Here is a 24,995-nt window from a genome sequence, read left to right as displayed (position 1 = left end):
AAAGCTCCCACTGGTGGTACCCAAGTCCATCAAGATGCCATGTGGGTGTACAAATGGGATCTCCAACAGAGGAATGCTGCCCCGTGGTGTACTGAGGAATTATATGACCCCCAAGAGACAGTGCTTCTCTGTCCTTCCATTATCTCTTCCCGACCAGGAAAGGTACCAGGAACCAACTCGGGTGGGATGCCTGTCCATCCAGATACTTCCCTTATGTCCTCCTGTCTGGGTAAGAAACAGCTCTCCTCCTTGGTTGGGATGCCAGCCCATCCACCTTGGCACCTATGTGCTTCTCACAACTGAGATGTGGCGGATGCCTGCCAGCTGGCCGACCAATCACAAGTGTTACCTGGTAGGTAACCACGTAAATATCAGATTGTGATCAGACCTAAACATTGTAAAATGATCCACACAATATGGGAATAGAAATTTGGGGGCAGCTGCCTGAAGTTGAAGAAAAATTGCAGTTCAAATGATACAGATCAGTCCATAGCAAAGAACAAAGCAAACAGGCAAACATAGTGGTTATACAGTATAGTGGGAAACCAGAAATTATGCCATCAGACAGTAACCGGAAGAGACGTCCTCGTGGCCGGAACCAGAAAGTGAAGTCCTCAGGGGCGGGACTAGAAGTGACATCTTGGGACTGAAACTGGAAGTACCATCATCGGGCCCAAGTGGAATTTCCTGTGATCAGTCTGTCAATGGAAAACAACAAGGATTAGTGCACTCTGTCGTCCCCTGGTTTGGCAAGGAATTGCTGCCTTTTGAGCCTTTTAACTGCCTCCCATGCGCACATGTGTGACAACATATATACAGTATATAAATATAAACATAGATATATATTGTCAAACAAGTGTGAGTAGGAGGGAGCAAGTGAAGGTAATTCCATGCCAGGCCAGGGGATGGCGGGGTGCGCTAAACCTTCTTCTGTTATCTCTGCAGACCAAAACGGGACAACCTATATGATATGACCTTGAAGATGTCACTTCCGGTTCCAATGCCCAGAAGCACATCACTTCCTGATTATGAAATCACTTCCAGTCTTGGCATTTAAAACCGCCATATTTTCAACCTTTCAACAGCTTAGTTACAGACTCCAAGCAATGCACATCAGTGCTATTTCCAAAACCCATTTGCAGCCAGGGAAAGTATATGGGTGGATGCCACCAAACCATTTTGAATGTGCCAACATATTATATATTAGATATATATATATATATATATATATATATATATATATATATATATATATATATATATATATATATATATATATATATAAATATATATATACAAAAGACCTGTTTGTGTGTGGAGCAGTCCGCTCTGCTCACGTTCAACCACAGCCACTAGATGGCAAATGCATGCACTTCTAAATTTTTTCGGCATTTGCATGCATCTCAGTTCTTGCTACAAAGACCTGTGTACAGCTAACACCACCATGCAACAAAGGCATTGTGCTAATGGCAGAGATGAAGAGACACAACATCAAAATAAAGCAAACGCCACAGCTCGACAACATGCAAGTTAAACAGCTCAGCAATGGAGGGCAAGTCTTGAAGTTTTCACTAAACACATTGTCTATCTTGAGGTATTTTCTCAACACAAAGATTAATAGGACTCATACACCAGAGACACGGCTAAGATACGATATCGCCAGTATTTCTTACGAAAGCCAGAAGGGCAGCAAGCACAGGTGGGTCCACGGTCTTTATTGTAACATTCCTCATTCCCATGGATTGCCAGTCTCATTCCATAGTATTTTTTCCACACCGCACACACTGGTCTCTGTATGCTTGAATAAGATGAAATCAGTCCTGTCTCAGGTAAGTCAGGTTTAAGCCACTTTATTTCATCCATCCACCTAACTTCAAGTTGACCTCCCAATTGTCTTCAGAAGTATCTAAATTTATAGTTGTATACTCCAAAGGATACTGCAAATGCCAACATCTTGATGGTCTTCTCTTTATTTATTAAACTACCTTAAGATCTTAAGATCAGAGGAATTGCCTTCAAAGAAGCTAAGGGTGACATTTCTTAAGGTGGAAGTTATTGAGCTTATACATGGGATGCTAAATTGACCCGTTGGGCAAAGGTCCAGGGATGTGGAGTTAAATAAACTGAGTCTTGGAAGCTGAATGCAAGCGAGGATTTATTTTTGCCTACAAAGTGTGTATTGTCTATTGTGCTTTTCCTGAATGGCCAGCACTTCACAGAAAGCACGCTATTCCTAATGTAAATTATTGATATTTTAATTATGTGGTATGAGCTCCTGTATCTACTCAGTTATCTCAATTAAATCATGAGATGGTGTTTGATATCATAGAAACGCTAATAAGCATTTGGTTCAATAACTCAATGTGTCTGCAGGTTGCTTCTGGTTGGTGGCAGGGCTACAGGGAGAGGGGCCTGTGGAATTGGAATCCGTCTGTGACTGAACTCATATAAGGAAGGCTCTTCGGCTTTTATTGTCTTTCCAGGCATGGGAGTTCCTACGGTGACTGCAGCTCGTATTCTAAAAGGACAGATGAATGGGGCCAGTAAGTTGGTTTTGTCACAGTTTACAATTGATTACCGATTAGTCAGTCAGAGCTGGAGATGGACAAGCATTTGGTTCCCTTTGTTGCATTGTCTAAGTTCCTACGGTGACTGCAGCTCGTATTCTAAAAGGACAGATGAATGGGGCCAGTGGAGAAGAGTCAGAGCTGGAGATGGACAAGTTTCCCTTTGTTGCATTGTCTAAGGTAATGCAAATCTTGTTTTGTGTCTTCTGTCAACTACATGCCTGTGGTGATCCTTTTATCTCCGGCTCTTGTTAGTCTTATTATACGTTCAAGGAAACTTTCTTTCATCTGTCTAATTTCTGAAGCCAGGACCATGGGGGCCAGCGCCTGTCATAGTAGCTTTGAACAGAAGGCAGCAAACAACCCAGGATGGGGACACAAGTCCATTGCAGACTTACTCAAAGTGTGACAGACTTTGCTGTCAAAATAGGCTCAGCAGAATTAATTGGTGTGAATATAAAATATTAAAAAGGAGTGACAAACAACTGTCAATTGTTAGGGATCAATGGAAACATAAGACAAAAAAAGCAAAGGCCAGGAGAACAAGCCTTCTTCATTAATACTGCTTCTGTGATACTTAGGCACCTAAATAAACATGAAGTATGGAATGCTGAAATACAAGTACAGAAAGTTGTGAGCTATCTTCACTTTCTGCACTCTTTTTATAAAGAACCTTTAACACATTAGATACATTAATTCTGCAATCCATTTGAATTGGAAAGTCAAAATTTCTGAATTACTTGTTGGAATTTTCAACTCTTAATGGCACAATAAGTTGGATTTCCTACTTGGAAACTCAGGCCTGCTCTGTCAAGATTATAACATCAATCCAAAATGGCAATGTACACCACAAACATTAGAGAAAGCTGTAGTATTACACTGTTTATTACCATTTCTGTCTATTTGTGTCTCATTAAATCAATTGGGCACACAGTACTGTCCAATGTTTATCCGTCAATGCGCAAAATACCAAATAACGTACTGATATGAACTGCTACTTATGCTGATGGAGCAAGCACAACAAAGGTTTTCCTTTTATAACAACTACAACAACAACATTTATTTATATAGCACATTTTCATACAAGTGGTGTAGGTCAAAGTGATTTACAAGATGAAGAAAGTAAAGATTATAAAAAATTAAAATAACATTAGGCAATACTTAGTAACAAAGAATAAAGTAAGGTCTGATGGCCGGGAGGACAAAAAGAGGGCGTAAGAGAAAAAAACTAAATCTGCAGGGGTTCCAAGGCCACGAGACCACCCAGACCGCACTGGGCATTCTGTCTTAACATAAATGATCGAAATTAGTCCTCATGGTTTTCAGGCTTCACGTCACCACAGAAAAAACGGAAAAAGAACAGCAGAGAAAAGTAGGGATTAGTATGACTTGCAGAGCCATGAGAAAATTGATTACTGAATGTACGTATATATAATTTATCAGGGTTACACTAAAATGAAGTTATGAAAGCACATGTTAAAAATGTTTTTAACAGTTTTTTAAAGTGCTCCACCGAATGGCGAATTTCTATTGTTCAGCTGTTTCAGATTTTAGGTGCATAACAGCAGAAGGCCGCCTCTACACTTCTTTTACGTTTAGCTCTTGGAATTATAAGCAGACGCTCATTTAAAGATCTAAGGTTATGATTTGGAGTGAGAGGTGAAAAACATTCTGAGATATAGGATGGAGTGAGATTATTGAAGGTTTTTTAAATCATAAGCAGTATTTTTAAAGTCAAATCTAAACGGCACAGGTAACCAGTGTAGTTAATACAAAAATGGTGTGATGTGCTTGGATTTTCTTTTCCTATTTAAGATTCTAGCAGCTGCTTTCCGCACTCATTGCAAATGATTCATATCTTCTTCAGGCAGTCCTAAAAAGGTGTTACAGTAATCTAGTCAACTAAAAACAAATTTTGCTGATGACATTGTGACCTGTAGCAATAGTAGGGAGCAGGTTGAGGACATCTTGGAGAGGTGGAGATATGCTATGGAGAGGAGACGAATGAAGGTCAGTAGGAACAAGACAGAATACATGTGTGTAAATTAGAGGGAGGTCAGTGGAATGATGAGGATGCAAGGAGTAGAGTTGGTGATGGTGGATAAGTTTAAATACTTGGGATCAACAGTACAGAGTAATGGGGATTGTGGAAGAGAGGTGGAAAAAAGAGTTCAGGCAGGGTGGAATGAGTGGAGAAGATTAATTTGTGACAGACGGATATCAGCAAGAGTGAAAGGGAAGATCTACAGGATGGTATTGAGACCAGCTATGTTATATGGGTTGGTGACAGTGGCACTGACCAGAAAGCAGGAGACCAAGCTGGAGGTAGCAGAGTTAAAGATGCTAAGATTTGCATTGGGTGTGACGAGGATGGACGGGATTAGAAATGAGGACATTAGAGGGTCAGCTCAGGTTGGACAGTTGGGAGACAAAGTCAGAGAGGCGAGATTGTGTTGGTTTGGACATGTGCAGAGGAGAGATGCTGAGTATATTGGGAGAAGGATGCCAAGGATACAGCTGCCATGGAAGAGGAAAAGAGGAAGGCCTAAGAGAAGGTTTATGGATGTGGTGAGAGATATGGAAGGGTTGCTGTGGCAACCCTTAACGGGAGCAGACGAAAGAAGAAGAAGTCAACTAAAAACATCTTGCAAATTTATAAGTGGTCTAACTTTTGCTATATTCCATAAATGAAAGTGCTGTCCTGGTAATCTGATTAATATGTGATTTAAAATTTAGGTCAGAGTCAAAAATTACCCCCAAATTCTTTACCTCTGTCTTGACTAATGGATCAAGTTTATCTCTAATACCTTCATTATATCCATTTTTGGCAATCACTAAAATCTCTTTTTTCCTTATTTAGTTTAAAAAAATACTACTCATCCACTCAGAAAAAACACAAGTAAGACATTGGGTCAGTGAACCAAGAGAGTCGGGGTCATCAGGCGCTATTGATAAATACAGTTGTGTGTCGTCAGCATAGATATGGTCACTCACCTTGTGCCTCAAGATAATCTGACCCGATGAAAGCATTCTGAGTGAGAAGAGTAGTGGAGCCAGGATAGATCCTTGTGGAATCACCATAGAGAAAATCATGTGTCTTCAAAGTAGAATTACCACAACCCAGCATTTCTCAACCTTTAAGTAATTGTGACCCAAGTTTTCATAACAGTTTTAATCGCACCTCCCTAACATTTTTTTGAAAGGAGCCCACTAATACTAATTTGTTCTTTTTTAATTAATGATATATCATTAATTATCATGGGGAGTAAATGCTAACATTAATTTTATTTTAATTTTTTTCATTTTTATTACTATTTAATTTAATATTGTTTCTTTGTATCAGTATACTGCTGCTGTATTATGTGAATTTCCCCTTGGGATTAATAAAGTATCTATCTATCTATCTATCTATCTATCTATCTATCTATCTATCTATCTATCTATCTATCTATCTATCTATCCATATTTTATTATACCTTCTTAACTTTTATTGACATTTATCTAACTCTATATTTATTTTTCTAGTATCAGAATGTAGTTTAAGTTAATTTGTTTTGGTTTCAATAGATGTATTTTGCTTATTTTTAATTCTTATTTTCTTTTTTTCACATCTTCGCACCCCCCTTTTTGTTACTTCATGCCCCCCCTATGGGGGCCCGCCCCACAGGTTGAGAACCATTGCCACAACGAACAAAGAAATTTCTATCTATTAAGTAAAACTCAAAGAGCCTATACAACAAAGATTTCCGTTTATATTGATTTTCTAAATGTTTTACTGGAATGAAGTCAACTGGGGTGTGACATCATTCACAGCTCCAACATCCGATTTCCAAAGTAATTGGAACACAGTATAAATTTACCCTTATTTGTTGTAAGTTTGTAGGTGTTTCAAAAGAAATGAACATTTTGCACGAGGCTGTAAACTTGAATGAACTGGAGGGCCATGTTATTTTTAAATGAGGCCCATAGCCTTAAAGAGAATTTGTCAAACAAATTAATTACTGCATGCCAACACATTTTAAAGTGACTGGGATTCTTGCAGACTTGAGGTTAGTTTGACTTTGACCTTTCTTCAAATTGCAATCATAGCTTTCAAAGTGCTTCTGTCACATTTACCCTCTGACATCATAAGGATCATACATAGTGCAGGAATTTGAGCATTAGTGTAACAAACATTTAAAAATATAAATCAAGTTACTGTATTTCATGTTTATGATCTAAGATTATACATCTAACCAAAGATATGTACAACAGTTTTATCATCTTCCCTAGCTAGTTAGATAATGTGTGCATGGAGTATAGAACTTTGAGGTGCATGTGGAGACTTAGTTATCTGTGCCAATTTACAGCTGAGTTAAAATGATTTAAACTTATAAGAAAACAAAAGGGTAACAATGGTCTAGAAATTACCAAAAACAGCCATAGCAATAAACCATTTGTTATTATAATTATTACTTTACAGGGTCTCATATGTTTTCTGACTCTTGGAAGACCCTTTAAGGTTTGTTTGGATCATCCACATGGCTAATGCATTCAGCCTACACCGCCTTCCCTTATAGTAATGTTTCTCAGCCTTTATGGTTCTGACTCCCATGAATCTCTTTGGCCTTTTTAATTCCATTGACAGCCTAATAGTAATTGCAAACCACACCCTTCATGAAGTAAGTGTGGTCAGGTCCAATCCTTGGTGAAACAAGATGACTTATGACCATCCAAGACCTTCTCACAAATGAACAATGGCAACTTGTGACACACCAGCAGCACAATCCACTGGCTGAGAAACACTGCCTTATGCAGACCAGACGTACGGATGCCAAGACTTGAAGATCGGTTTGCACTACTCTGTACCAGCTGATCCACAGAGCCTCAATTGCAATGACCTGTACACTTTGTGACTGCCATAGGGACAATCTGACATAGAGTCAAATGGCTGGTCCCAAATGGTGCTGTAAGTCAGATCATGACTCTGTCTGGACCTCCCAAAACTGGCCTTGGTTTGCAGGGATGAGTCTCTGCCTGAGTTAAAACACCAATACCCTCTCTCGATAATACATTACAATCTGGAACAGCATCTCCAGTGAAGTGGTGGTAGCTATGGGTGAACTGTTCTTTCTTTTGTTTCTTCCCACTTTATAATGTTGGGGGGGAATGTGACCCAAAAGAGCAAATCCTCCTTTCCTATGCCAATTTTACTCAAACACTTCTGGTACCCACCTGAAAATAGAGGAGAACGTGCCTTCAGGTGTTAGGAGTTCTTAGTTTCTTTCCCAGAGATATCTCTTCTACAAGAGCTCATATTTATCCATTATTACACATACTTAATCCATTGCAGGGTCATACAGGCTGGAGTCTGTTCTGTCAAAATCTTGCACAGGAAAGGAACCAATCCAGTCCACTCCATGACACAAACACAACATCACTTATACAAATGGCACATTACACTGCTTCTAGTTAGAGGGGATGCCAAACTTGATGTTGCTGATCTCATCGCTTGATCAGTCAGATTCAGGGCTTGCTCTAGGGCACAGGCCGAGTAAGCAGCCCTGTTTGGTCCCCCCTTCTCCCTTAGTTCCATCATTTTCACATGGGCACTGATCTCCAAGGAACCTTATCGATTTCATATTTTATCTCCAAGGAGGCCCCTCCCCTTTCTGGCCGAGGACCCCAATCTCCAAGATTGCTCTCTCCCCTGCTCGCCAGTTTCATATGCAGTCACAAGGGCACTAGACTGCAAGAGGGACCCCCCTACTCCTCCTTCATTGACAAGAAATTACAGGAGATATTAAATTTCGGCAACTCAGTGATGACTTTCCAGCACAGTTTCACATTTACAAAGTATCACAAGCTTACCTCTTGACCTGACGGCTGCCTGATGGTGCTTTACAGGTAAGGTGAGCTCAGCCCACAGCCTCAACTCTTTATTTTTCCTTGCTGTTGTTGTAAATAAAACACACAAGACATCAGACAGACAAGTCTCTTCTGTTTTGTCAGGTCCAAAACACCTGTGACTCCTTATTGCTCGTAGCTACATTGCAGCATTGAATTTCTGGATGATCGCTCATTGATCCCAAACTCATGCAGACATAAAGCTCATCCAGATGACCAAAGACAAAATCAATACACTGGACGAGTTGCAGACTGTGGTATAGCGTGTCCACGGCTTCATAAAAAGATAAGGGCCAGGTTTTAAATCCGTATAGTCGTTCTCCGTGGGCGCGATTGCATGACTGCGGGAAGTTAATGAGGTAGTTGGAGCGAGTCGCACCTGCACGTGTGGGTGTGATCGTTCTTAATTGCTTCATTGGCTTCCTGCGGCGTGTGATTAAGGATGTGTGTATATATACGGGTTGGCAGCAGGAAAGGGGGGATGGATAGATCGATCGAGGAGAAGAAAAGAAAAGAGGTTAAAGAATGTGAAAGAAAATGAAGGGCAGTCTTGGAATGGATGATCTGGCCACCTGAAAGGAGGACACAGCACGAGCTGGGGCCCCGCGAAGGAGCGTTTGGTTGTGGTGCTCTAGGGGCTAGTTCACCCCACTGAATGTTCGGTTGGCAAGTGTCCTCCCAAGGGATCTGAGGAGCGACTACGTGAGCACGAAAGAAGAAGGGAGGAGAGCCAGCCTTGGACGGTCTGGCAGTGATGTCCGTAAGGAAGCCAAGACGGAGGTCGGCCGTTTGGAGCTCATTCCTGTTGGGGTCTCCGCCGGTTACAAGAGTTATGGGTGAGCAATGGAGAACTAGAGAACGAGGTGTGCTAGGATCGTGAAGAGTGAGACTGCATTTTTAAACTTGAATTTTAAAGGATTTATTTATTGTTTTTATCCCCGCTGAACACTTGCTTTTATGGGTTATTTATTGAAACGGTGGAGCACTGCACTATTGACTTTGTTTGGACTCTGTTTTGTTGGTTTTAAAAATAAAAGTGCTTTTGCACTATCCCCTGGCTTCATTAGAGGATTGTCTTCATTTGTCAGCTGATCTCGGTGACATTACTGACGGTGTCGGGTTTTAGAGCTCCCAGCAGACGGATAGGAGCTCGAAGCGAACCCACATCGTCACACAGACTGTTTGGACTGAGTTGTTGGGGATGTTAGTTGACATGGCAGACAGTCACTGGAGTGTTCTGAGACAGCCTTTAACTCACTAAGATTATAAAAATGAAGTCTGCAACCGAAAATCACTTTATATTCAATTTAAAGTCACCAATTGGTCAAACGCACTCATCTTAAAATACCATAAAGATGGATGGGAGAATACAAGAATTCCACGCATCCTTTGACTGGGCCAGGATTTATTCCAACTATCTTTGAGCTATGAATCATCAATGCTAACCTCTGGACCCCCATATCTCCCTGTGCTCAGTATTGTTTTAAACATGAGAAATTTTGCAAGTTATGACCAAACTGAATACATTTGGCTTCTTTTAACAGCTTCCAGTCCCTGTAACCAGACTTGGACTTAGGGGGTTTAAAAAATGAATGGAGAATCAACAGTATGGATTTAAAATGTGCTTGATATGTGGTGATGATATAACACTGAGCCAGGAGGTGAAGGCCCAGCTAGTAGGGAGGTCATGTAGCCAATGTACCTTTAACATACTGCTCAAAAAAATTAAAGGAACACTTTTTAATCCGAGTATAGTGTGGAACGGACAGACAGACGGACATCGTTTTCTCACCCAACACACGTTTATTTACAGAATATTTACAATATTGTTCAGTGCACATCCCAGTGCCTCCAGCACCGATCCCCCAAAGTCCAGGCCTCACAGTCTCTGGTGCCTTTGTCCTCCATTCCAATCTCTCTCAGCTCCATCCTCTTCCACCCAACTCTTGCTACTGAATGAAGGGAGGCGGCCCCTTAAATACCAGCCCGGATGGGCTTCAGTTGCTTCCCGGCAATCCCCTGTGGACGCACCCCCGTGTGGCGGAAGTGCCGGCTGCACACTCGGAAGCCCTCCGGGTGTCCCCAGTCTTCTTCCCCCCAGAACTTCCTGGTGTTGCGGAAGTGCTGAGGTCCAGGGTTCTTCAGGCACCGGGGCACCGCCTGGCAGTGGCCATGGGCCCCTACAGGGTTGAGCTTCCAAGCCCTCTACCCATGGCCCCCAACACAACCAGGGCGGTCACCCCCTCGAGGTCTGGAGGAGGCACAAGCCCTCCTCCGGTCCTCCTGGGTGTCCCGGCTAGGCTCCACCCCCAGCAGCATGCAACAATAACATCAAGTAAATGAAACTTCTGGGCTATTGATCTGGTCGACGACACCCAAAACAGGACTGGTTTAACAGGTAGAAGCCACTGACATTTTTCCCTCCTCATCTGTATTTTCACTCGTTTTGCATTTGGCTACGGTCAGTGTCACTATTGGTAGCATGAGGCGATACCTGGACCCTACAGAGGTGCCACAGGTAGTCCAACTTCACCAGTATGGCACATCAATATGTGCCATTGCCAGAAGGTTTGCTGTGTCTTCCAGCACAATCTCAAGGGCATGGAGAAGATTCCAGGAGACAGGCAGTTACTCTAGGAGAGCTGGACGGGGCTGTAGAAGGTCCTTAACCCATCAGCAGGACCCACCAGTATCTGCTCCTTTGGGCAATGAGGAACAGAGCCCTACAAAATGACCTCCAGCATGCCACTGATGTGAATGTCTCTGACCAAACAATCAGAAACAGACTTCATAAGGGTGGCCTGAGGGCCCAACATCCTCTAGTGGGCCCTGTGCTCACTGCCCACCTGGCACCGTGGAGCTCGATTATCATTTGCCATAGAATACCAGAATTGGCAGGTCCACCATTGGTGCCCTGTGCTTTTCACAGATGAGAGCAGATTCACCCTGAGCACATGTGACAGACGTGATAGGGTCTGGAGAAGCTGTGGAGAACATTATGCCGCCTGTAACATTGTTCAGCTTAACCAATGTGGTGGTGGGTCAGTAATGGTCTGGGAAGGCATATCCATGGAGGGACACACAGACCTCTACAGGCTAGACAACGGCACCTTGACTGTCCTTAGGTATCGAGATGAAATCCTTGGACCCATTGTCAGACACTATGCTGGTGAAGTGGGTCCTGGGTTCCTCCTGGTGTACGACAATGGCTGGACTCATGTGGCGAGAGTATGCGGGCAGTTCCTGGAGGATGAAGGAATTGATACCATTGACTGGCCCCCCACGCTCACCTGACCTCAATCCAATAGAACACTTCTGGGTGTGAAATTATGTTTCGGTCCATCCAACGCCGCCAGGTTGCACCTCAGACTGTCCAGGAGCTCAGTGATGCCTTGGTCCTGATTTTGGAGGAAATCCCCTAGGACACCATCATCATCTCATTAGGAGCATGAACCCCCCCACCTCCCGATGTTGTTAGGTATGCATACAAGCATGTGGGGGCCAAACAAACTACTGAGTACGTTTTGGATTTGCTGCAATGACATTTCGGCAAAATGGATGAGCCTGCCACATCATTTTTTCACTTTGATTTTCGGGGTGTCTTTAAATTCAGCCCCTCTGTACATTGATAATTTTCATTTCCGTCAAATGATGTGGCATCCTTTTGTTCCTAACACATTACCCAGTTCATATCAGTAGAGATATCCAGCAGGATTTTTTTCCCATTGAGCTCTGATGTGTTTTCAAAGTGTTCCTTTAATTTTTCTGAGCAGTTTATATTGTGGGACACTATTTAATAAGGGGAAGAAATGTGCAAACAGAGCTCTACATGGCTACGTGCCTGACTCTTATTCTTTTTAGCAGTTTTTAGCTTCATGGTGTAGCCTAAACAGGCTGATAAGAGTTAATGCTAGAAACATGAGAAAATATCATTAAATGCTAGGAATAAAAATTTTTTTAAAAAAACATACTATTTGCACTTCCAAAGAAACTTAATCAGATCTGCTTAAATAATAGCATTAACATAACAGTTTAGAAATGATGATTCATTTCTAAATTCTGCTTGAGCAATATTGTGGTCCAGTGGTAAATGATGTTGACCCACAGGGGCTCAAATCCCAAGCCTGGTCAGATGTTTAAATACAGAAAGGAATTTGCACACTCTGTTAGTGTCTGCTTTCCTCCCACATATCAAATATATGTATGTTAGGTTAAGGGTTGATTTTTAAATTGCTCCTGCATAAGTGTGCCCTGTGATGGATTGGAATCCATTAAGCATGTGTGAGACGCTATTACAACTTTAGAAAAACTGTGACGAGAACAGGCCTTTCAGCCCACCAAGCTCATTCATCTTATTCACCGAAATTGTCTAAAATAACATCGAGTCGAGATTTGGAGGCCCCTAAAGTCCTGCTCTCCACCACACTACTTGGTAATGTATTCCACGTGTCTGAGGGGGATCTGGAAGTGCACTGTGAGAAGGAACAGCCAGCACTCCATAAGGTAGGCATGCTTTTCCAGATATGCCTGTCATGAACTGAGAGTTCCAAAGAACAAGAGTCATGAAAAGTTCCAAAAATACCCACTGGGAACAATTTATCATCACACCCCAGCAAGTCGTGAGGGCAAACTTAGTTTATTTTCACAAAAAATGCTCGATCACACTATGAATCTCCTAAGAGCACAAAAGGCATGAAAGAAAATGCCAGGTAGGCAATCCAAGGCAAACAAAGTCTCAACACAGAATCCAAAGAAACCCAATAAATCAAATTACAATAATAAACACAAGTAAGCTCACCGATTCTGCAGCATATTCATATACAGTAGAACCATGGGAGACCCTGTGTGGAGGGAAGTTACTGGCAGGTTGAGGGTTCAATCCCTGCAGTGTGATCATGAGCAAGTCACTTGTGTATGCCCCTATTAGAAGAAAGTGAAAGAAATATAATCAATTGTATATTGAATGCTGTAAGTCACCTGGGGTAAAGGAATCAGACAAACAAGTGCATAAAATAAGGCATTTGGAGTAACACAGCTGAGGGTCTGTATATAATTGAGAGATTTCAGCTTTTAATTTCTTAATTAATTTGCAAACTTTTCTGAAAACATTTTCACTTTGTCATTTTATGCTATCGAGTGAAGATTCATGGACTAAATGTCAAATGTATTTATTTGAAATTAAATCGGTATCACAATAAAGTGTGCAGAAAGAGACAAAGTCTGAAAGCATTCAGAATCCACTGTATGTCTGCCCTTATGTGAACTGCAGGAGTCACCTCTGTATAAAATAAACAAAGTGGAGACAGACGGAAGCCTTAGGGTGATCCAGTCGATTAAGTTAGGCTTTCGGAAAAACAGCCCATAACACTGACTCTTTGTATTCTGCTAGTTAAAAAGATCAAAACCTGTCCCACCAAGTTAGGGACTCAACCATAATTTATCAATTCATTTGTGAGCCTATATGTATACATTATCCAAGGGCATAGGCAATTCTCTAAACTGACTGGTCAGTACAATCCCCTTGCCAAGTCTCAGTCTATTTAATTTAATATGGGCAGAAGCCTGTGCACTAGCAGTAATATTTCCCATGGCACAGCTCCATCAGCATAGCAGCAATCTGCTAGATTTGTTCAGAATTGCTGGAATGCATATTGATGCGCAGTATATCCCGAACTTTATTGTCCTGCTGCCCTCTGTGTTCCAGGTAACGTGTTTGGTGTGCAGGGACCCCTAGGTTTTACTCAGTGGCAGAATAACAGGTGGTACTTCTGTGCTATTAGTGTGTAAAATATGTCACATATTGAATAGGAAAAGCTTCAGCACAACAGGGACTTGATCCTGGAGGAAAAGTCATTAAATAGGTGTTGACATTTGATTTGATGGATATTACCTCTGATTGTGTGCTTATTATAAGGGGCAAACATGTGGAACAAGTATCAAACTATTGCTGTAATTAGATTAAAAAAACTGACTATTAAAAAGCATTTAAGAATTTGACAAGTAATACAAGATGGCTCTCATAATATGCAACATATACACTGTGACAATCCATAGGAGTGATGCAGTGGCACGGGGGTCAGCATCTTGCACTCAAATCCCACACCTTGTCACTCTGTTTGTGGAGTTCGTTTTTCCTTCACATGTTTGCGCATATTTTTCAGATATTTTAATTTACTTGAAGCATCTCACAGACATGAAGGTCAGCTTAGGCAGTTCAAAACTAAGTGAGTCCTGCAATAGACTGGTATCCTTTATTATACAAATAGAATATTATTTGCTCCTGGGGGAAATTTAGCTTTTTTCTGAAAGTCTTGAAATAAATATATATATCTTAAATTCACCACGCACTGTTTATTTACAATATTTACACAAATAAGTCACGTGCACAAACCCCAAAGTCACAGTCCTGGCCACAATGCCTTTCTTCGGGCTGCCTCCACAGCTCTCCTGAGCTTCGTCCTTCCTCCTCCCGACTCCAGCCTCGAATGAATGGAGACGGCCCCTTTTATTCAGTACCCGGATGAGCACCAGGTGTTCCTGGCATTCCTCCCTTAGCCACGCCCCAGCATGGCGGATGTGCCGGCTGTCCTCCCGGCAGCTCTCCGGGTAACGTCCAAAGTCTTCCCCCCAGCACTTCCTGGTGTGGTCGGAAGTGCTTTGGTAACAGGTCCCCAAGGCATTGGGGCGCCTCCTGGCAGTGACCACGGGCCCCTACTGGGTGGAGCTTCCATGCCCTATACCCGTGGCCCCCAGAGCAGCCCGGAAGGCAACCCCCACGTGATCCAGGGTGGGCACAGACCCACATCCGGTCCCCCATGACGTCCCGGCCGGGTCATGGCCCCTGGCATCCCTGACACTATATATATTTATATATATATATATATATATATGTATTAGGTGGCTTTGCCCCCTGCTTGCTATGTGCCAGCCACTTCACTTCTGTGCCGCTTGCGTATGTGGATTTCACTTTCACCAAACAACAAATCTTTTAATTCTTGCAGATATGCCTCTTCATTGGGAAGAAACACTACTTTTCCCTGATGGCAACACGAATTTAATGATCTAAAAGTCTCTGACATAAAGTTTAAATCCAAACAATATATTCAATCTCTTCACTGTTTCGTTATTTCACCGAGTAAGAATTTCTGTTTGTTTGCGCCAATGCGATGTTTGCTATCAGTTTTTTGAGACTTTCATTATCTCTAACCTGCTCTGCATGTGTATTGCACCAGCGTTTTTGAATTCTTTACAACATTCTACTTTGTCATCTACTCTTTGTCTTTTATTTCCGGCCCCAGGCGTGGTTGAATCTCTTGGCACAAAGTCTCGTCTCGCGGGACATAAAAGTATTTCTCTGAAAAAGTCACGTCTCATCCCAAGCTAAAAAGTCTCGTCTTGTCCCAGGATTTTTTTATTATAACAGAGATGTATATACAGTATATATACTAAGGGGGCAAACCTCCCTGGCGCCTTTGGCGCCCAACCCTCAGTTACGGCCAGAATATTAGTAAAATCTGTAAATGTACAAAAGAAAAATTATTATTTATTGGAGTCAAAATCATAAAATACTATAAACATGTAAAAGAAAAATGAATTATTATTTATCGGAGTAAAAATCATGAAATGAGAATAAAATATTTATTCTCTTACCAATTGGAGTATTCCTGTTAAACTGAGGTAACTATGTTCGAGGAGATATGTTCAACAGAGTTACAGTATGCTATCTGAGATCTGAGGTCCGCTATGTTCAATAGGTTTACAGTATGCTATCTCAAAAAAATCTGCAGGTCTTTCAGTGGCAAGTCACTTCAACATCTTTGCCGTTCTGCAGTATTTTATTGTGGACTCAAAAGTCCATACAGGCAAACTGCACTCCAGGGTTTAGCACATATCTCTGAGATCAGGGCCAGCTTTGAGTGGTTTTGCTTCCCTAGGCATAAGTGAAAATGTTATACCCAAACCGAGTCTTGAAGGCAGTTGCTACACATATTATTGCTTGGGGTGGTATTCCCCTTTGGTGTTCACAAAAAGTCACACACAGATGTTGGATTGAAAAGCTGGGCTGGGGTCCTTCTCGGACATTCAGACAAGTCGTACATGAATGTCATATTGACAAGTGCTGGGAGCATCTGAGGGTTCATGCATGAAACAGTGGGGTTGTTTTCCCCTTGAAGATTCACACATGTCACACAAAAATATTGAATCAAAAAGTGGGAGTTCTGGTAGTAAGGAAAATTAGTGGAATCCTCAACCTCCTGAGGCCAATGGCTACGTCCATTACAGTTAACAAATTTCCGCCCTCAGAAAACTTTGCTGACTTCTTGGTTTTCCTGTATGGTAGAGCTGGCCCTGTCTGAGATGCTGGTTGGTCCTTTCTTTCTTAAAGGGTATAAGAAGAGAAGTTGACCAATGGCAACTTTTGGAGCAGCACTAGGGGACAGAGGTTGGTTGAATTTTGGCCCACTAACTCTCAATATTGAGCTTCCATGATCTCCCCAGGTCTTGCTGCACCTCAGAGACATTCAGGTTAGGCGGACTAGCTATTTTTAATTGAATTAATGTCACCTGTGATATGCTGGTTACCCATTCACCATGTGTAAGAAACTGGACTTTCACTAATAACGGCTCCTCATCTCACCGATCCTCATGAAGCTTTTGACCGCATCTGATCTCTGATTAGATACAGCAAATATGAAGACTGACTTATGACACATCTATGAATCCTAAATGGTGCACTATGTCATAAAATGTTTATTTCCTAGAGTATTATGTGCTGGTCTATGCTATATCCATGTAAGCATATTTATTAATTTATGAAATCCATGAAGTCCAGTTTAAGGATCATGGGATCAGAAGACCATTACAGACATTTTGGGCACAAGAAAGCAACAAGCTTTGGGTGGAATGGAAGCTCATCTTAGAGTCCTGGACACACGCACATCCTGCCCAATTCCATCAACCTTGTACACCATATACTTAAATTTGGAAGACCTACCTGAAGAAAACAAAGTGGAATGGACATTAGTGCGCTTGTCTTGAAGTGCAGTGAGAAGCCAAGAGTTGATGATGATTCTGTGAGCGATTAACAAAGACTTGTCCTCACTTCTTTTTCTGCTTCCATTTCAGACCTACAACACAAACGCTCAAGTGCCTGATAGTGCGGGAACTGCCACTGCCTACCTGTGCGGAGTGAAGGCCAACGAGGGGACGGTGGGCGTTAGTGCTGCGGCTGTACGTTCCAAGTGTAACACCACAAGTGGGAATGAAGTTACATCTATCCTGAAGTGGGCCAAAGATGAAGGTGCAGACCAAACTTTGTTTTTCTCTCAGTCTCCATATATATAATAGCAGCAAATTCCATGTTTGACATCTTCAGTGCCCTCAGAAAACTTCTCTACATCCCCAGCTTATTGTGTGTTCAGTTGCATTGGCATTTGTTATGAAGGTGCTCACCACTGAAAGGCGTTATATAAAATAAAACTGATCTACATACATGGCTTTTACTACAGTCCAGTATCCGAGGAGTCAATTTGCAATCTTACTATGTCCCCAAGTTTGGGCTGCTGCGGTCAGGGAGACAAATTCCGAATTACAACCTGCCATGGATCCCCTGTCATCTGTCACTCTCTACATTCTCCCTTCAGTGACCTTGTCCCTTAGTTTTCAAATCAACTATATGGGGCAGAGGATGGAAGGGACAAAATTGGCTATTAAGATGATACAGTACCAAAAAATTACAATAATCCTTAAACATTGCTTTACCGTAGAGGAAAAGATGCATCCCATTGTTGCTGCTGCACATTCTTTTAGAAGTCAAGGGCTATAGACTGCGGTCCAGGATTGAATCCATGTCTCTGAGATACCACTTGGTCCTTTTTGGCTTGAAATATCGAGAAGACAGATGGTCCAACCGTGCACTGTAATTTGAAAATCCCTCCTTCTCCTATCCTGCCCCAGCTGCCATAGCTGCTTCTCCACAGTGAAACTTTACTTTGCATAGAACATTTTAGTAAGACGGCCATTCCAATGTGCTTTAGAATTCAAGTGTAGACTTGATGAGTTACAGGGTGAGAAAGTGGAATGGCAGACAGGTGAAAAGTTATTACAAATGGTGAATACTGCGTCGGGCAAATTGTGATGGTGCTGTAATAGAGAGAGAGACTACAAATGCGACCTCAAAGTACAGTAAATAATGTCAGATATAATTTGGCTCCATCGAAAATGGGGCCATAGCAAAAATAGTGAGAGAATCGCTTGATTAAAGAAAAAAAGGTTAAATGTATTGAGGGGGAACTGAGCAATACATTCTTATTGAGAGGCAAGTGTGATAAGCATCACTTTCTGCGTGGAGGTGTTTCTCTGCCAGTAGATTGCACTGTACTGTCAAAAACCTGATCCAAAGTGACAAGTGTGCCAAATTTGAATCTGTGGCCTGTTTATGGGAAACTAACAAACAGAAATTCTGCTTTATAGCTCTCAGGATGTTTCTTTATTTCTGGCTCCCTCTTTGTATCCAGTGATGCTAGCATTGGCACTGGCTCTCCATGACCCTGATCTAGATAAGCGGATTTTAACAATGTATGGATTGTTAATATATTTCAGAAATGGGAACACTGGCAGATTAAGCAGTCCCTCAAGGACACGCAGTTAGACATTAGTAAAGTGTGGGCTGCCATTCTTGGGCTTTACTGCCAATGATGCGGGGAGCAGCAATCTACCATAAAAGGGACACCAAGTATTTTACGTACCTATAAAGCTTTGTGCCTGATGCTGTCATAAAGATAGCTCATTAACTGCCATTGTTTCAGTTATGGTGGTCTGACATCATCTTTCTAAATTTATACTCCAGGGGTGTCACACCAAGGGAACCTATTTTATTTAACTAGCCCTCGCCCACTGTAGCATATGGCGATGTAAGAATGGGAACTGAAAACGGTGAGAAAGGAATTCAGAAATCAAGAAGAAAGAAATACTTCTTGAAGGACGTAGTTGTAAATAGGTGTTTGGTAGTCCGAAGGAGGAATAGGAATCGAGAAAAGCGGCGTGGGGGTGTATGGGAGGCCGCAGGCAGCATGGCGAAGGGTTGGAAGAGGACGAATAGGAATCGAGAAATGCCATGTCGGCTGCGTGTGGGCGGGACCGGTTTTGAAGAGGAAGCAGGACGAACCGAGGAGTGGGGAACGTGGTAGTCCGAAGGAGGAATAGACGCCTCATTCACTGTGTTGCCCAGTCGACATGATACGTTAGAGCGTCCACCCTATAGTGAGTGGCAAAAGTGCCATTTAAACTAATACAGGTAGATGTGGAAACTGGGTTTTCTGATGAAAAAAAATAACATTTAAAACAGTCTTGTTTACATACAACAGATTTTGGTGAATCGTTTACATGCAATTGTTTATATCCATTTATACACTAATAATGGCAATTATTAAATAATAATAATAATTATTATTATTAAATAATTCCTTCCATATAAGTAACATTTCTCAGACTGCCTTTTTCCATTTGCGAAACATTTCTAGACTTCGTCCTGTTCTTACACAACACAGTACTGAAGTATTGGTTAATGCCTGAGTCACTTCATGTATAGATTACTGTAATGCTATTCTATTTGGCATCCCACAAAAACATATCCATTGCTTACAACTTATTCAGAATTCTGCTGTCAGGATAATAACCTGCTGTTCTAAATCCACTGAACATATTACACCTACTCTCTCAACTTCACTGGCTCCCTGTTAACTACAGAATACAATACTAAATACCGTTCTGAACATTTAAAGCTCTCCACAACCTCACTGATCTCCTCCTGACTTGCACTCCTCTCGCTCACTCAGATCCTCATCTGCAGCTCTACCTTCTGTACCACACATCAAACTGTGCTATGGGAGCTCGAGCGTCTCTCCTAATGCTCCTCAACTCGGGAATTCTCTTCCCTCTCATATACGTCAGCTTGATTCAATAGCACATTTTAAAACTGCCCTCAAAACTTATCTTTTCAAACTGGCATACCAATTGTGAATTTTGCACTATTACTGCCAGTTATCCTTGTTTGTTTGCTAATTATTGATTTTTGATTTATCATTCTCTACTTTTAATTTTACTAATGTTGTTTAATTTTATTCTAAGGTGACCTTGAGTGCTAAGATTATGAAACAGGATTTTCTAATGGCCAAATATAACCAAAACAATTGTTCAGCCTTACCTATGAAATGTAATCCCCCGGGATCTGGTTTGGAGCATACAGCGATTTGTACAATCCCAAGCAGCTCATACGTGAGGCATCTTTATCCATTACTTCACTCCACAGCAGTGCCTCTCGCAATATGGTGGCAACGTTGACGTGCAGGTCATGTGGCGTCTAGTAATTCTATGTCTATGGGTGTGGGGGTGTATGGGATGCCGCAGGCAGTGTGGGGAAGGGTTTGGAAGAGGACGAATAGGAATCGAGAAATGCCGTGTCAGCTGCGTGTGGGCGGGACCGGTTTTGAAGAGGAAGCAGGACGAACCAGAAGAGAAATATATATAAGATGGTAGCTGCCCCTAATGATCATCACCAAGCCACACTTACTTCAGGATCCATTCGTCACTTTCCAGTGTGAATCCTACTAAAATAAACTGACTGCATAGCCTCTTTTTATCCTTTGCCCCATAATGGCAGCTACGTGGCTGGCAGTAATTTAATATTTAGAGAATATATTATAACATGTATTAGAGACTAATAGGGGACACCCCAAAACTAATTTGTTCAGTTTTACCTTTTTCATTAAACAAAACTAACTAATCAGATTCTTACAGTTTCACCTGAAGAATATCTGAACTTTCAGAGCATGTGTGTGGATTATGGGAGATTTGTGACAAAGGCAAGGATTCTACAACCACTACCCTTTTCTATTTCTGCACTATAACTCCTTTAATAAAGTGAAAGGGCTATGAGGGAGGTCTGGTGGCACAGTGATTAAGACCACTACTGCACAGCTACTGAGATCAGGGTGTAATGTGTGTGCCACAGTCTGTCCATGGGTGTCCCTTAAACTCAAAGCTGTGTAATTTAGTATAACCACTATTTCAAAATACGTCATGCAGGAATATGGGTCTTATTGTGAGTGCGATAAGTGATGGACAGATATCTTAACTCCTGCCTAGCCGTTACTCCCTATGAGTCTAACATTAAATACATGAGTTCAGTAAATGAATGATGCTTAGAGGAAAGATCTGACTTATGTATTTTTTGGAGACTCTGGGATGGTGTTCATTATGAAAGCTGCCATGAAATACCCAAGAGCTATAAGACAGCAAAATTAGTCAATTAATTTTTATTTTAACTTATTCCTTTCATGCAGGGCAAATACCTTAACTGTGTCTGTCTTTCTTTTCCAGGCAAGTCAGTGGGAATTGTTACCACCACACGAGTGAACCATGCCACCCCAAGTGCTGCCTATGCCCACTGTGTTGATCGGGATTGGTTCTCTGATGGCGAGATGCCCATGGAAGCCATTCAGTCAGGCTGCAAGGATATTGCCCAGCAGCTCATTACCAACATTCCTGATATCAATGTGGGTCTGCCAGTTGGAGTTGACTTCTTTTTTTTTTACCACTGGGGCATTTTTATTGACAGAATGAGACATTTATGTGACATTCACCAGTTTCTACTTCATCACTCAGGTAATTTTGGGAGGAGGCCGCAAATACATGTACCCCAAAAACACTCCTGATATGGAATATCCCAATGAACCGAAGTACAATGGCACCCGCCGTGATGGGCGCAAGCTTGTTGAAGAATGGAAACAAGGAAAAAAGGTAAAGAATGAGTATGGAGATCACAGTTCTTCCTGCCAGAACACACTCAGCCGTAACAGGGTCTAGTGGCCCCTAGTGGTCTCTGTCTACCCATGCGAATACAAATAGGCATTATGTCATTTGACAAATGACAACCTGATGCCATCTTTGTTATTGGCCTTCTACTTGGGTAACCCCTTACATACCCAATAAAAAAGTGTACACAAAATATAAAGAAGTTCAAATTATAATGAATGCATACATTCTATCTATCTATCTATCTATCTATCTATCTATCTATCTATCTATCTATCTATCTATCTATCTATCTATCTATCTATCTATCTATCTATCTATTATACAGTGCCTTTCACATCCACTGTATGTATTATTTAGTATGTGGTTGTTCAATGGAATGACAAGATCGACAGAAAAGAAATCTTGGGGCACCGACCTAGCTGTTGTTGTTTACTTAAAGGATCAACCCTAAACTAATGCTCGATGGCATTAAAATGAAACATAAACTGTTGGCAACAAAATAACGTGGCTTGACAAATTCTAGGAGTTATTTCATTAAGTGATTGAGGAGCTCAATTGTTGTGGTTGCTTGGGTGAGAAGTGACACCTCCTTCCAGGTGGCCATGCTTTAATGGCCCAGAGACTGGAAGGACAGAGTCAGTTGCCCTCACTCAGCAGCTTCTCTGAACTGTGAAGGTAAAGGAACACAAGACAGTTAGCAGCAGCGCTTCCTCTTGGTGTGGGGTGGAACTACGTACCTGGGAAGAACTCAGAGGGTAACCTTCTAACATACATGCATGAGAAGTGCTTTTTAATTCTATCTATCTATCTATCTATCTATCTATCTATCTATCTATCTATCTATCTATCTATCTATCTATCTATCTATCTATCTATCTATCTATCTATCTATCTATCTATCTATCTATTACAGTGGATTCAGAAAATAATCAGAAACCTTCACTTTTTTACATTTTCCTATATTGTAGCCTTGTCAAGCAACACTCAATGACAATGTGAAGACATGATTTAAGAATTATTTTACGAATTATTAAAACTAAAAAAAACCCCATAGATATCACATTGACACAAGTATTCAGACACTTTGCATGACAGGTACATCCCATTCCACTCGTTATGGTTAAGATGTTTCTACACTTTGTTTGGAGTCAATTCCATTGATTGCCCACAATTAGGAAATGCACACACTTGCCTACAGAAAGTCCCACAGCTGACAAGTGGCAAACACACGAGTCATGAGGTTGAATGAAGTGCCTCTAGAGTTTAGAGACAGGATTGAGTCGAGGCACAGATAAAATTAGGATTAGGGTCAGGGTTTAAGATGAATGCTGACTCCTGATTGACCGGTGGTTTATATGGGGTTGGGGCCAAAAGAAGCAGGGCTTGTGACAGTCGGGCTAAAGTGATGTTGGACATCTTCAGGGGACTTCTCTTCTATTCTAGGAATTGAAATGGAAAAGATTTTCTGAATTTCTTCCCCTTTGTTTACTTTCAGCAGAGCCTGTGAGACCCTCTCCATGCCACAGTAGCCAGCTTACTAATTAATGTCACATTTTGTTCCATTTTTTATTTACACAGTATATGTCTTAATTTTATTCCAAATATTTTGTTAGGAATTGCTTGATGTAATTCTTGAGATCATTTCTTATGTAAGCATTTGAACATCTGTAGTTTTTATAAATAAAATCTGGTTGCAGGTGCATCTGTTTTATGTTTGGTTCTTCATCTGTTGAATAAAACTATTCAATTACTGAAGAATATGTTGAATGATTGCCTTTGACATTTCATGCAGCTCTTTCCAGAGTCACTCTTCTCTTTTCTTCACACAGAAAGCTCATTATGTGTGGAACAAAGCTCAGCTGCTGAACCTGGACACCAACCAAGTTGACTACTTATTAGGTGAGTTCCATTCATATTGGTGGTCCCATTGCATTTTCTTCTCTAAAGGTGGCATAATTTGTTCCTGATAAATTCTGGGCTTTGCTAAATTGTGTGGCAGTGTGGGAGAGAAGACAACTACATTGGATGTTCTTTTTGGCACTCATTTGACTTTCAAACCTGCTTAAATCAAAATGATAGGACGTGGGCAGCACCTTATCAGTAGTACACTTTGGATCTACCATGTGCTAGGCCTTTTTTTTTTTACTTCACCTTGGGTCTTGGGTACTAAAGAGTTACACTTTACCACATTAAGGAACATTCTGTGGCAGTTCTTTCAAGTTTCTATCATCTTTTTTTTTACTGTCTTCCTTATCTCACAGGCAGTGCTGATAGATTCACTTTGGTTAGAAATTCCAAATTGAATTTTGTTCAGCAGGATGAGCTTCAAACATGATCTAATAAATACGGAATATACTTCAGCACAATCAAAGTAGTAGCACGACTTATAAAGAAAGTCTTGCACAAACTCTGCTTTGTAAGTAAAATAACATAAACTGCTTAATCCAATTTAGAATGGTCGGGGTCCAGAGCCCACCCAACAGCAGCAGCAGATACAAGGCAGGAAATAACAATGGAAGGGTGACAGTTGTTAGCGTAATGGAACAGAACAGAACATTTATAGACCGGATGAGTCCTCCGATTTTGTCCCAGCAGCCTCACAAAAGGCACAAACAAGCCCTGGTTGTCGAGTATTATTTTGTACCAGGCAAGTTACATTTTATCTCAATTTATTACATTTGAACTTACTAAAATTGCAAAACATTTTTGTGCTTTTTTGCTTTT

General features: G+C 41.4%; 1 protein-coding gene across 1 annotated transcript in view; it reads left to right on the top strand.

The window, feature by feature from the left end:
- The window catches only part of alpl (alkaline phosphatase, biomineralization associated), a 149,674-nt gene that overhangs the window by 98,805 nt on the left and 25,874 nt on the right, over positions 1–24,995 (top strand). The window contains exons 4-9 of the mRNA XM_039755708.1: positions 2,484–2,547; positions 2,693–2,747; positions 17,580–17,754; positions 21,834–22,009; positions 22,119–22,253; positions 24,101–24,170. Of these exons, the coding sequence (XP_039611642.1) occupies positions 2,484–2,547; positions 2,693–2,747; positions 17,580–17,754; positions 21,834–22,009; positions 22,119–22,253; positions 24,101–24,170 (675 nt within the window). The remainder of the gene's footprint in view (positions 1–2,483; positions 2,548–2,692; positions 2,748–17,579; positions 17,755–21,833; positions 22,010–22,118; positions 22,254–24,100; positions 24,171–24,995) is intronic.

This window comes from Polypterus senegalus, chromosome 6, assembly GCF_016835505.1.
Source record: "Polypterus senegalus isolate Bchr_013 chromosome 6, ASM1683550v1, whole genome shotgun sequence".
Lineage (NCBI taxonomy): Eukaryota > Metazoa > Chordata > Cladistia > Polypteriformes > Polypteridae > Polypterus > Polypterus senegalus.
This window is presented reverse-complemented; position numbering and strand designations above follow the sequence as displayed.